The 13,979-nt window shown below is 45.3% G+C and overlaps 1 protein-coding gene across 1 annotated transcript; it reads right to left on the minus strand.

Annotated features, from left to right (window-relative positions):
- Positions 1-60: 60 nt before the first annotated feature.
- Positions 61-3,781, minus strand: LOC127327387 (farnesyl pyrophosphate synthase). The gene is made up of 12 exons (XM_051354155.2): positions 3,302-3,781; positions 2,576-2,600; positions 2,368-2,483; positions 2,191-2,277; positions 1,932-2,048; positions 1,756-1,844; positions 1,547-1,598; positions 1,353-1,448; positions 1,214-1,258; positions 1,013-1,102; positions 870-941; positions 61-554 (listed from the first exon to the last, which is right to left on the minus strand). Exons 1-12 carry the CDS (start codon positions 3,437-3,439, stop codon positions 426-428), a joined length of 1,056 nt encoding a protein of 351 aa, XP_051210115.1. The 5' UTR covers positions 3,440-3,781; the 3' UTR covers positions 61-425.
- Between the last annotated feature and the right edge of the window lie 10,198 nt (positions 3,782-13,979).

Below are 13,979 nucleotides of genomic sequence, written 5' to 3' on the forward strand. Positions count from 1 at the left end.
GGCTAAGCCCTTAATTCGGTCGGACCTCTTCCGTGCATACTGTAGCCTGACCATAACAACTTCACAATAACCTCTACACCAGTTGATCATTTTAGCACTAATTTTCCTTCACAATAACCTTGTGAAATACAATGGAAATACACCTTCAATTTCTATGAAATACAATGAAAATACAACTTCAATTCATTTCTCTACCGCAACTAAGAAAAAACATCAAAGAAAAGGGTAGGATGCAAATTACAGAACTATTGATGTATCTCTACATCAAGCGGTTCATCAAACCCGAAATAGCGCCTTGCATCATTATTATCGGGAGCAAGCAAGGCGCAGCATACATCATGAACCACTAAATCATGAATAGACACCACTTGGGGAATCTATCAAGCATGCAAACAGTGGAACAGCTCCCTGGTTCAAGAGGCAAACTACTTCTGCCTCTTGTAGATCTTGTGCAAGAAGGACTTCAGAACCTTTTGGACAGCAACGCTTGGCTGAGCTTCAATTTCCGCGATCAGCTTCTTGTAACTTTCGCTCTCATACTCATGGAATACCGCCTGTGATCAACAATATTTAAAATTGTGATTAGATGTGCCATATTTTGCAGACTAGGAGAATCCAGTAGTTCTTATCATAAGAGACACAAGTACTCCGTAGATTATTTTGATAGGACGAGCAATAAATTCTCCAGGGAATCCGCATGAAAAACTTAACAAGTTAAGTTTTGGTCGAAATATTTGACACAAGGGTTAAATGGAAGGGTTTGATGCATCATATTAATCTGTATCCTGAAAATTACATTCATGGTAATCCTACTAAAGCATTACGGTCCACGTATAAGATGTACTAACATCATAAGAGTGAAGACAAACCTCTAGGTCAAGTTCTCTGTATAGAGTCTTCACTTTTGCCACACTGGCTGGATCTTTCTTTCCATAATTTTCCTGTAGGAGCATAAACTGTTTAGACAACAACCTTCATATCATTGAAAAGTAAAAAACTAGAGGGGACTTACAAATAGAACACTCTTTTGGCTCTCATTAGCATGCTCAAGAGCTTGAACAACTAGCCAGGAGCACTTGTAATCTTCAATGTCAGTCCCAATCTATGATAAGACTTAACATTGATCAAATCGAAAGAGCTACAGAAAATCTATCAATATAAGAAATGATATCCCACAAGCTGCTACAACAGGTAAATGCAGTTATGTACTAACCTTGCCAATAAATTCAGGTTCACCATAACAATCTAGATAATCATCCTGTTAGAAAAAGCATATTAGTGCTAAAGACGATAATTGTTGCTGTAGCAAAAGACTCGTATTGTAATGTGTAGCAACAGAAAAGACAGGTTACCTGGACTTGAAAGTATGTTCCCATCTCAACAAGGATGTTCTCTACAGCACTGTAGTTTTCCAAATTCTCACCAGAGAGCAGCAGTGCACATGCAACCTTTCATAAAGTAGCATATCAGCACCCCTTGAATCCAGTATCAATTGCAAAAAGAGGAAATATAATATATGATTAAAAAGATAGAATGTAGCTTTTACCGGCAAATAAAATGAATAGTAGGCTGTCTTGTATTGAACAATCCGGCGGTGACTGCAAGAATATTAGATTTTTTTTAATCAACAAGAAACAAAGGGTGCATCTCAAATCGATTAGTACAAGGACTATTAGACACAAAAAGGAAGACTTATGCCTCTAAAATTAGACAGAAGAAAGCATGGCAAAGAAGTTTATCACAATATTAACTTACACTCCTATGTTATATTTCGTTAGATCTTTTTCTCCCTCGTGAGTTGTGATCAGGTCCAGCATTTGACCTGAAGCTGTCTTGAACTCAACCTAGAAAACAAGACAGGGTAATCATTACCTGTAATGATCCACAAGTTCATGCTGAACATTTTTGTTAAACATAACATATATGATTACCTCGTTGAATAAATCGAGGAGGTCAGCGTAGTAAGGTTTCTTCTTAAAGTGAAGCCGGAGCATTCTCGAAATATGGTTACGAAGGATAATCCCATCATTGACAGCAATGAAGCCAACCTATTTTGTTTTGTTACAAAAGGGCAGCGTTAGGGATAATTTGAACTGGTAACAAGTGGAAATAAGGTATACTAAAGAATGTTGTCACACAAAGTTTTCAAACACGGTAGCTGGAAAGAACAGCAATCTCGTTTTCACCAACCTGAGGCACTCTAAACCAGCAAGGCTGGCCACGTCGAGTGACCGAGTCATCCATGATATCATCAAGCACAAGAAAGAAGGCTTGAAGCTGCACAACAGATAGCGGCAAGCTTAAGGGAGCAATCTTTGAATTCATTCAGCAGAGTAACACTGAGAAGAAGAAGAAAAAAATAATTACCCATTCGATGCACCAGCCGAGAGTGCTGGCGAGGAACATCTCCTCCTCACTCAGATCATCGGCACCTTTCAACAGCTTATAGCTATCGACCACGGAGAGCCCACGGTTGAGCTTTCCTGTAATTAGCAGAAACAATGGATTAGAAACTCGGTAGCTTCTTGAATGAATAGTTGAAAAGAAAACATATAGGTCGGATTCATCTGCTCACCTCCAAGAACATTGTAGTCCAGCATCTGCTCCAAGAAAAGAGAATGTAAAATCGTTAAAATAGCAGAACTGAACTAATAAGATTATTACTACTCTATTATTGTGCATTCAGTGTTGGGAGTACTTTAACAAGAGTTGTTAGCATACTAGAATTAAAAACATGTAGCTCTGCCAACCATCTAAGATCCAACTTAACGCCTACTCAGTCAGTGATTTAACAGAAGTTAATAATGAATGAGTAGCTTTGCTCAGTTGGGAGTGTGATCCCCTTGGAAGAAATTTACTTCACCTCAACGATCACATATACTAGAGTATTTCAAATTTCGAGTATAGTAAACCTCTGAGCATCATGTTTAACTCGGCCAAGTTAGGCAGATGATAAAATTGGAAAGCATTTAATAAGTAAAACTAAGTGTGCAGGAGCTTAAGCAGGTTTATTCATTCCAAAACGCGTACTACTAAATAGGCTGTGTTAATTAAGAGACTCCCGTTAACGAGGACGATTATCACAGAGCACGCACGTAATTAAACCAAAATTAATTGCGCTTCCGCGCCCATCAAGGAAACCCCCGATCCCGCACTTGTCCGCTGATTCAGCACCGAATCTACCCAACCAGGAAAACCCAGCAAAAGCAAGGAAGCGTGCGCGCCGCGGTGTTTCCAGCAGGATCGATCAAACAAAGGAAAGCAGAGGAGGAGGAAGGGAGAGCGGGTAAGGGAGCATTACGCGGTCGATCCACTGGTGCGACTCGTTGGTGAAGTCGAAGGCGGGGTCCTTGAGCAGCTCCCCCTTGAGCGCGTCGTAGATCCGCGCGAAGGCCGCCTTGGTGTCTCCGCCCGCCGCGCCGTTCACCGCCGCCGCCATTGCGCCCGCCTCAACAGCTGGGGACGCGGGGTGGGGACTAAGCAGAGATCGAAATCGGCGGAGAGCGACCAGTAGGGACCGAAGTGAGGAGGAATTTGGGGGGCGACGGCTACGTGGGAGGGAGGACTATTTCAGGGGATGGAGATGGCGATGGCATCCAGCTTCGGAGAGGGACCCGCCGCGGCAACTGGCAACTCCGGAACAGTATTCTATACGGAGTACTGCTGCTATGGTGGATTGGTGGTGGAGTCCAACAAAATCGGGAGATCGCGAGGAGGAAGACGATGCGGATCCAGATCTGCGCTGTCCCGGAATTATGTATGCGTGCGTGCCTGGGTTTTGCGTGTGCAAAATCTGCGCTGATTTATATTCTTCTCCAGCGCGTTCGTCGCTGGCTGGGCGTTCGTCGCTAGCTGGCCTTTTGGTTTGCTTTGCTTAGCGTACTCTACGTCCAACTGTTGACTTGGATGGGCATGGCCGCTGCATCATTCAGCGCCTGCCTGCCTGCCTGCCATCTACTACTACCGACGAGTAGCTTAATTGCCATTGATTATCATGAATACTCCGTAGATTTGTTTGACACGTCACTGGCATCGTGAATTATGTAGCTTCCGCGTGGGAGCGCCTAGTACAATTCAAAATGCATGCCATCCTCGTCGCCGGATCGTCGTGATCAGGTGGTCCAGATCGTACCCAACCGAAACAGGCCAAACAAATTCTACAGGGTTGACCCACGCAAACCTCGCGCGATCCCCTCCGATCTTCCTCCATCTCCATCTCCAGTGATCTCCCTAGCTTTTTCTTTAAAGGCAAAATAATCCTAGCATATCTCCAGCGACCCAACATATTGTTGGATAATTAGGCATAATTTCCATGATTAATTCCAGAATATTAAGCATGACGACAGTAACTACTAACATGTGAAACTCGAACATACTAGATGTAGTGATCAACATGAACAGTAGCAGAGCAAACAGTACAACATCCATCGCTAAACAGATCGAGATATGTCGCACGTACCGATCTGGTGGAGGTGGCGGTGGAGGTGTAGCAGATGATGTCGCGGCAGTAACGTTGTTGACGACGGGGACGACGGGTCGAAGTAGACGGCGTTGAAGACGACGGTAGGCAGCACCGCCCGACTTGGATGGAAGGCAGAGCTTGAGCAGTCGCGCAGAGCGCTTCCCAAAAACCTAATTCGCCCTCTCCCGTACAGGATCGCAAGGACGAGTGGTTCCGGAGACCTGCTCTCCCGTTCGCCGATGCACGCCGGCGAGCGGGATGGAGTAGGCTACGATGGCGACGCAAGCAGAGAGAGAGGTGGAAACCCTAACTCGTGTATTCAGTATATTTCTGCGGTAGCCGGGCAAGAGATTATATAGGCTCGGGAAACCCTAGGCAACGTGGGCCACGCCCACGTCACACGAACGTTTCGAGTCGGTTACAGATAGCCCACGATCCGGGAGCGACCCGAACCGACTAACTGCGACGCGTCCGTCTAGGACTCTGTTCGTTTTCCTGAGCTGCAAAAAGTAAGGAAAGTCTCGGCTCGAGGCTCAATCCACTCACCACGAGCGCGGCGCGCGCGTCGTGACGTGTTGAGTCGAGTCGAGACGAGCGAGGAGGAGGAAGCGCGCGCGTGTAGCACTCCTATTCTCACTCACTTACTAGTGGTGGAACAACCCACCTTATAAGGTGGTCTAACTTCCTCCCAACATTCCATGTGGGACTAAACTTCCCACCTCTTGCCACTCCCTAGTGAGCTGCCACCAACTTGGGCTCAAACTCACAAGGCTTCCATTATGTGGGCTTTGAGATTTATAGGAAAATCTGAAATCTAGTATGGGCCACTAAGTGTAGGCCCAATATTTCAACAATCCCCCACCAGATCTCAAATCCCCATTTAGAGATTTACCAATACTCGCTGCTTGTTTATATACCAGTGTTTCAGCGGAGACTGTTAAGTTGAACTTCCGCCTAGAGCCTTAAGCTACATCCATTCACACTTGAACAATGGACTAAGCCTTGAATTGCAAGTTTTGCGTGGACAGGGTTTCACTCAAAGTCATGACCAGTACATGGCTGCCAGTAGCCTACCCCGCGGGTGAAGCATATGCGTCATACTTCGTGATCTCTTCATGAGTTTACTAGAGATCACCCAAAATCTCATAGATTGCGACGTTTAACAATCGGACTCATATAGGTGTGTTATTTCAAGAATGCTCTGTAGGACAGCATTATTGCTAATATAGCCAGCATAAACATATTAAGGCTTGTTGCCAACCTGCCTTACAGCAATTGAGAGTTGTGCATCTTCACATAGAGAGGGTTACATAATACTCTCCTCAATTAAACCACTAGTTTGTTCTTCCCAGGTCCTAATTCACGGGATCTCCGATCACAAAGGTTGGGTTACCACTATGGTGTAACATCAACGGGTCTCAAACCCATCTCCTTCGATGCACTTTCTATCACATTACGTGATAGTCCCTTTGTAAAGGGATCTGCCAGGTTTTTTGTCTGTTTGAATATATGTAACAGTTATTACTCCGGAGTTTCGCAATTTCCTGACAGACTTCAAACGTCGCTTGACGTGTCTTGATGACTTCGCGTTATCCTTAGAATTGTTCACTTTGACAATTACAGTTTGATTGTCACAATTCAAAAGGATTGCCGGAACAGGTTTTTCAACCACAGGCAAGTCCATCAAGAGCTCACGCAACCATTCTGATTCAACAGTGGTTGTGTCTAAAGCAGTAAGTTCTGCTTCCATAGTTGACCTCGTCAATATGGTTTGCTTGCAAGATCTCCATGATATTGCGCCACCTCCAAAGGTAAATACATACCCACTTGTGGCGTACAGATCAGCTACATCTGAGATCCAATTCGAATCACTATATCCTTCAAGCACAGCTGGGTGCCCTGAATAGTGAATCCCATAACTCATTGTACCACATAGGTAGCGCATAACCCTATCAAGTGCATGTCAATGATCAGTACCCAGGTTTGACATGAACCTACTCAACTTGCTAACAGCAAAAGAGATGTCGGGTCTAGTCGCGCTCGCTAAGTACATGAGTGAGCCAACGATCTGAGAATATCTCAATTGATCTATGGCAATCCTCTGGTTCTTGCGTAGTGTCACACTGGGATCATAAGGTGTTGGAGAAGACTTGCTATCAATATAGCCGAACCGGCTCAAAATCTTCTCAACATAATGGGATTAGAGTAATCCCACTCTCGTTCTTAATCAGCTTGATGTTCAGAATCACATCAGCTTCTCCCAGATCTTTCATATCAAAACTCTTTGACAAGAAAGACTTGACCTCGTGTATTACTCTCATGTTTGTACCAAAGATCAGAATATCATCCACATACAAACATAGTATAACACCTTCGTCCCCACCATAGCGATAGTAAACACACTTGTCAGCCTCATTGACAACAAAGCCTACAGAAGTTAAAGTTCTGTCAAACTTCTCATGCCATTGCTTAGGTGCTTGTTTCAGGCCATATAAAGATTTCAGCAACTTGCACACCTTTCTTTCTTCACCTTTTACTACAAACCCATCAAAGTTGATCCATATAGATTTCCTCTTCCAACTCTCCATTAAGGAAAGCTGTCTTTACGTCCATTTGATGAACGATAAGACCATAGGAGGCAGCCATGGATAGTAGTACTCGAATGGTGGTAAGTCTAGCGATTGTGTGAATAGGTGTCGAAGTAATCTTCGCCTTCTCTCTGTGTGTAGCCTTTCGCTACAAGCCGCACCTTGTACTTTTCAATAGTACCATCAGGTCTTAGCTTCTTCTTGAACACCCATTTGCAGCCCACAGGCTTGCATCCATGGGGTCGTTCTGATAGCTCCCAAGTTCCATTAGAAAGGATCGAGTCCATCTCGTTATGGACAGCTTCTTTCCAGTCATCCGCATCTGGAGATGCATATGCCTCTGCAATGGACGTGGGAGTATCATCCACAAGGTACACAATGAAATCATCACCAAAGGATTTTTCAATCCTTCGTCTCTTGCTCCGTTTAGGAGCTTCATTGTCATCCTTCTCAGTAACATTCTCATGTGATTGTTCAAAATACTCATTAGATGTACTGGACTCAGGAATTATCTCAGTAGAAATTCTAGCAATGCTATGCATATCTTTCATAGGAAACATATTCTCAAAAAATGTTGCATCACGAGATTCCATAATAGTATCAACATGCATATCATGTACCTCGGATTGAACTACTAAAAATCTATATCCTACACTCCGAGGAGCATAACCTAGAAAGATACAATCCACTGTCTTTGGTCCAAGTTTGCGCTTCTTAGTAATTGGAATATTGACTTTCGCCAAACATCCCCATGTGCGCAAATACGAAAGTGATGGTTTTCTCCCAGCCCACTTCTCGTAAGGGGTTTTATCTTTATTCTTGTTAGGAACTCTATTCAGGACATGACATGAAGTCAACAAAGCCTCCCCCCACCATGCCTTTGATAAACCAGCAGTGGCTAACATGGAATTCACCAAGTCAGTCAGCGTGCGGTTTTTCCTCTCGGCAACCCCGTTTGATTGGGGTGAATAGGGAGGCGTCCTCTCATGAATAATGCCATGTTCCTCACAGAATTCATCAAAGATTTTAGGAAAATATTCGCCACCACGATCTGACCTAAGACGTTTGATCTTTCTCTCTAGTTGATTTTCAACTTCGGCCTTATAAATTTTAAAGTAGTCTAAAGCTTCATCTTTAGTTCGCAACAAATAAACATAGCAAAATCTAGTCGCATCATCAATCAATGTCATGAAATATCTCTTTCCACCTTTTGTCAACACACCATTCATATCGCATAGATCAGAATGTATGAGTTCTAGAGGTGCCAAGTTTCTCTCCTCGGCCGCCTTGTGAGGCTTCCGAGGTTGCTTTGATTGCACACAACTATGGCACTTAGAACCTTTGGCAATGGTGAAATTCGGAATTAAACTTAAACTGGATAGCCGAGACACTAAACCAAAATTAATGTGACATAAACGAGAATGCCAAACACTGGTATCATCACTAACATTTCCACATATATGGTTCACAGACTTATTACTGAAATCAGAAAGCGAAAAGTGGAACAAGCCTCCGCACTCATAGCCTTTACCAATAAATTGTCCAAACTTGGAAACAACTACTTTATTCGACTCTAAAACAACCTTAAACCCATCTCTGCATAGAAGGGAGCCGCTAACGAGATTCTTGTTCATAGTAGGGACATGCTGCACGTTCCTCAGCTGCACGATCTTCCCCGAAGTGAACTTCAGATCTACCGTGCCAACACCACGAACAGAAGCATGTGACCCATTCCCCATCAAGACGGAAGAATCCCGGGCGACCTGGTAAGAAGTGAACATGGATATGTCAGCACACACATGAACATTAGCACCTGTATCAATCCACCAACATGGAGATGGAAATACCGAAAGAACAGTAAAGAGATTACCGTACCCATCAGCATTGCTAGCGGTCACCGTGTTGACTTGCCTCGCCTTTTTCTTGCGGTCTGCCCTCTCTGGACAATCCTTAGAAAAGTGGCCAGTCTCTCCACATGTAAAGCAGCTCAGATCTGCTTTGTTTATCATCTTCTTCTTGAAGGTTGTAGTCTTCATAGGCTTATTGAAGGAGGGCTTGTTATTCCCTTTGTTCTTGCTGCAGGGTTTCTTCTGCACCATGTTGGCGCTAGACTGACCCTCTCCTTTCTCAGTATTATCCTTAGCCCGAGCTTTCTCCTCAACATCAAGAGATGCTATCAGATTTTCAACTGATATCTCCTGTCTCTTGTGTTTGAGAGTTGTGGCAAAGTTCCTCCATGAAGGGGGCAACTTAGCGATGATGCATCCAGCCACAAACTTGTCAGGTAAGGCACACTTAAGGAGTTCAAGCTCTTTCGCAATGCACTGTATCTCATGAGCTTGTTCGACTACAGAACGGTTGTTAACCATCCTGATGTCATGGAAGCTCTCCATGATGTACAGTTCACTGCCTGCATCGGTTGCACCGAACTTAGCATTCAGTGCATCCTAGAGCTCTTTACCATCTGTTATGTGCATATACACATCACACAGACGATCAGCAAGAATACTTAGAACGCATCCGACGAAGAGATTATTGTTTTCCTTGAACTTGTTCTGATCTTGGTCAGATATAGTTCCTTCAGGTAAACCATCAGTAACTTCGAACACTTTCAGATGAGTAAGCCAGAGCATGGCCTTATACTGCCACCTCTTAAAGTGCACACCTGTAAACTTATCCGGCCTCAGTGCATCAGCAAAACCAGCCATTGTTAACTCAGGAAATTGCCTACAATTAGGTTTTTGGATTGTTGGATAATTAGGCACAATTTCCATGATTAATTCCAGAATATTAAGCATGACAACAGTAACTACTAACATGTGAAACTCGAACATACTAGATGTAGTGATCAACATGAACGATGTGAGCAAACAGTACAACATCCATCGCTAAACAGATCGAGATATGTCGCACGTACCGATCTGGTGGAGGTGGCGGTGGAGGTGTAGCAGAAGATGTCGCGGCAGTAACGTTGTTGATGACAACGTTGTTGACGACGGGGACGACGGGCCGAAGTAGACGGCGTTGAAGACGACGGTAGGCAGCACCGCCCGACTTGGACGGAAGGCGACCCGTGATGAAGAGCTTGAGCAGTCGCGCAGAGTGACATAGGCATCCCAAATGGGCCTGCCGAAGATAGTACCCGGGATTTACTGAAGGCCCACTACCCGAAGAATAAGAAGATTCGGAAGCCCAAGATGTTATTAAGGAAAGCTAGAGTTGTAATAGGAAGTGTTATTTGTAATCTTACGGGATGAATTCGAAACCATCCCGGACTCTGTAACTTGTACAGCACGAATCCCTCGGCTCCGCCTCCTATATAAAGGGGGAGTTGAGGGACGAGGAGATCATCGAATCATTGTTTACAAATCCTAGTTTTCATAATCATCGAGTATTTTTCGGCTGAAACCTTCGAGATCTACTTACCCTCTACTTCCAATTAAACCCTAGCCTACAATCCATAGTCATTGACAAGTTGATACCTTGTCAATTGGCGCCGACTGTGGGGACTAGAGGCGTAAGGATCTGATCTCGATGGCACGTTCAAGATCTTTGACATCATCAACTGCAAGCAACGCAATGGATCGAGGTAAACAGATCACTGCTGGTCCTGTCGATTTTGTTCCTCACCCACCCTCCCGTTTGGATGCATATGCGTATCTGGCGGAGCCTATGGAGATGACATTCGGAAGGTTTCGCTTTTGCGTCGAGAAGGAAGGATCGTATCGTGTCGAAATTCCGATTTCGTCGGGATCGTCGGCGGTCGATTCTGATTTTTCAAGCTATACATCGTCAACCGAATCAGGAGAAGAAGAAACTTCGTCGACACGATACGTCAGCACCAGGGCAAGAGAAAAACTCGCCAAGATCTTCAGCGACATGTCGTTTGAGTCATCTGCGGACTCATATATAAGCGATGACTCAAGCAGTGTCGACAGTTATGACTTCATCGACAAATCTATTACAGTGGGCAAGGTCTTCATCAATCTCAACGATGGTGTCACCAAACCCAACATAGATCTGAATACAAAATATCATCAAATTTATGCCATTGAAGACCAAGAGGAAACATCTGAGGCTTTCGACGATCTGGGAAATCCATACGTCGATCCCTCCGATCTGCGACGAGGTCTGGGCAATAAGTACGTCGAGCCACAGCCGCGAGACAGAGTTCAACTCTCGCAAGCAGCGTGGGATAGAGCCGCGAGAGCTATGGACGGCTCAGAACCAATGGCCACCACAGCTACGCCAGAGGAATTGCAAGCATATCAATATAGGCTCGCACGAGCTGCTAGAGAATTGGAAAAACAGACAGCTGAGTTAAACAGGAGAAAGGAGGCAGCTTCTGCATCCAGCAGGAGAAGGGCAGATCTAAGTCGACAATCTAGAACTTCGGATGATAGCCACAGGGAGGCTCGGAACAGAGCAAGATCAAGGTTGCAACATATACCCGAAGCAGAAAGAGAGCATTTGGTCCAAAACCTTGACATGTCCTTTATGTCGATAGATACAAGAGGAAACATCATCCCTAAGACACCAGAGGCTGGGTATATGGCGACACATGCTTTTATCCTCGCATCTAAACCACCTCCAGGCGATCCAAGGGAAACACTATACAATATGGCAATAGCAGGAGTGGGAGCTATGGGGACAGCGTTTGTATCAACGCCTCCCGAAGGAGCGGCAAGGCAAAATAGTCCACGACCTGCAGCAGCAACAGCGGCAGCCCCTGAAGGACCAAGCGGAGCAAGAGACACGGCAGCACAAGCAAGGGTCGATAGAGCGCGGCAAAGCAGAAGGGAACATCGGCAATCCCCAGAGCTTAACGACGAAGATATGTGTGGCTTGCCGTGCTTCACGAGGAGAGTCCGAAAAACTCGAGTCCCTTCAGGATTCAAGTTACCCGAGAAATTCAATAAATTCGACGGCCTTCAAGATCCAGAGGATTGGCTAGTTGATTATCTCGAGACAGTAAAGCTCACAGGAGGAACCAGAGCAACAGCTATGCAAAGCATCCAGGTGCATCTGAGTGGAGCCGCATGATCTTGGATAAAGAAACTTGCCCCAGGATCTATCGACAGCTGGGAAAGCTTCGAGGATGTGTTCGTCAAGAACTTCCGGTCCACATGCAAGAAACCTGCGTCATTGGAGGAGTTGAGAGCATGTCGACAAAAGCCGGACGAGCCAATGAGAAAATACATCCAAAGGTGGAACATCATCAAAAACTCGGCAGAAAATATATCTGACGAGAGAGCGATAGATGCGTTTGTCGCAGGAATCAGGCGTGGAGATTTTGTCGAGGACTTGGGAAGGACCAACCCAAAGACAGTATCCGCGTTAATGGAAATAGCAAACAGATGGGCAGATGGAGAAGATGCTGTCCACAACAAACGACACAGGTCTCCAGAGGAGGACCGTGGTCGAAATTATCAACCGAGGCGACGATTTCCTCGGCAGTACCCGAATTATGATGCTCCAGGACAAATTTCGGCAGGATTTCGGGCAAACACAGGAGGAAATAACAGAGATGATTATCAGAGAAGCAATGAGCAGCGAGGCGATAATAGAGACGATTCTCGAAACAACAGGCAAAATAGCGGTCCTAGGTTCCCGAGGCCTTTCGTGTCCCCTGAAGAGATGATGAATGGGCCGTGTCAGATGCATTTTTTCCTCGACAGCAATGGAAAAAGACAGTCAGGACATCTGCAGAAAGATTGTCGCAATTTCCAGGCAATGCTAAGGTGGGCAGAGCACGCTAACGCTCGGGCAGCACAGAGAAATCCTCGAGAACCCAGGAGTGAGATTCACTTACCACCGCCCCCCGCGATTACAGACGACAATCGACATCAGCTCAGAATAGCGGCAGCACCTCCACCACCACCTTATGTTGATCCTAACTCCAACGGAGCGGTGTCGATGATTCAGAAGGGAAGGCCATCCAATAGAGCTCAGAAAGTAATCTCACGACAGGTGTTCATGGCAGAAAAAATGCCTCCACCAACAGTCGAGTATCTTAACTGGTCAGGGCAAGATATTGGCTTCACCATAGCAGATCATCCGCAGCAAGTTCCTCGACCAGGGCAGTCAGCACTTATTTTACCAGCAGTTATTGCGGGATTTGATGTCTCTCGAGTGTTCATAGATGGCGGCAGCAGCTTAAACCTTATGTACGCAGATACATTGAGGAAGATGAACATATCCCTAGCAAACTTGAAGCCAACAGACACAAGGTTCCACGGTATCACACCGGAGAAACCAAGCTATCCATTGGGGAAGATCAATCTCGACGTTCAATTTGGAACCCGAGAGAATTATAGAATCGAGAGGCTAGAATTTGAAGTCGTGGATTTTCCGTCGCAGTACCACGCTCTGTTGGGACGACCAGCATATGCCAGATTCATGGCGGTGCCACACTATACATACTTGTTGTGGAGGCTGCCTGGACCAAAGGGACCAATCACAGTCAAAGGAAGCTTCGCCTTAGCCGATAAATGCGATAAGTATTTTCATCGGATATCAGAGACTTTCGGGATGCAAGCTGAGTATCTGGCGTCACGGAGTATGACTGATTATGATGTACTGCCAGACGTTGGAAGGCCAAATAAAGAATCAACTTTCAACACCGAGAAAAATTCTAAGGAGGTGCAGATTCACCCGACAGACCCGAAAAAGACGACGCCCATCGCAAACGACATGGACCTCGCATAGGAAAGCGCGCTCGTCGAGTTCCTCCGTGAGAACTAGAAAATCTTCGCATGGTGTCCAGCTGACATGCCAGGAGTACCCAGGGAACTTGCCGAGCACCACCTAAACTTGGATCCATTAGCGAGACCAATCAAACAACCTTTGCGGCGTTTTCGAACCAAACCGCAAAGCCATCTTTATCGAGAAATCGATCGGCTAAGAGAAGCTGGTTTTATCAAAGAAAT

This window comes from Lolium perenne, chromosome 1 (assembly GCF_019359855.2).
Source record: "Lolium perenne isolate Kyuss_39 chromosome 1, Kyuss_2.0, whole genome shotgun sequence".
Lineage (NCBI taxonomy): Eukaryota > Viridiplantae > Streptophyta > Magnoliopsida > Poales > Poaceae > Lolium > Lolium perenne.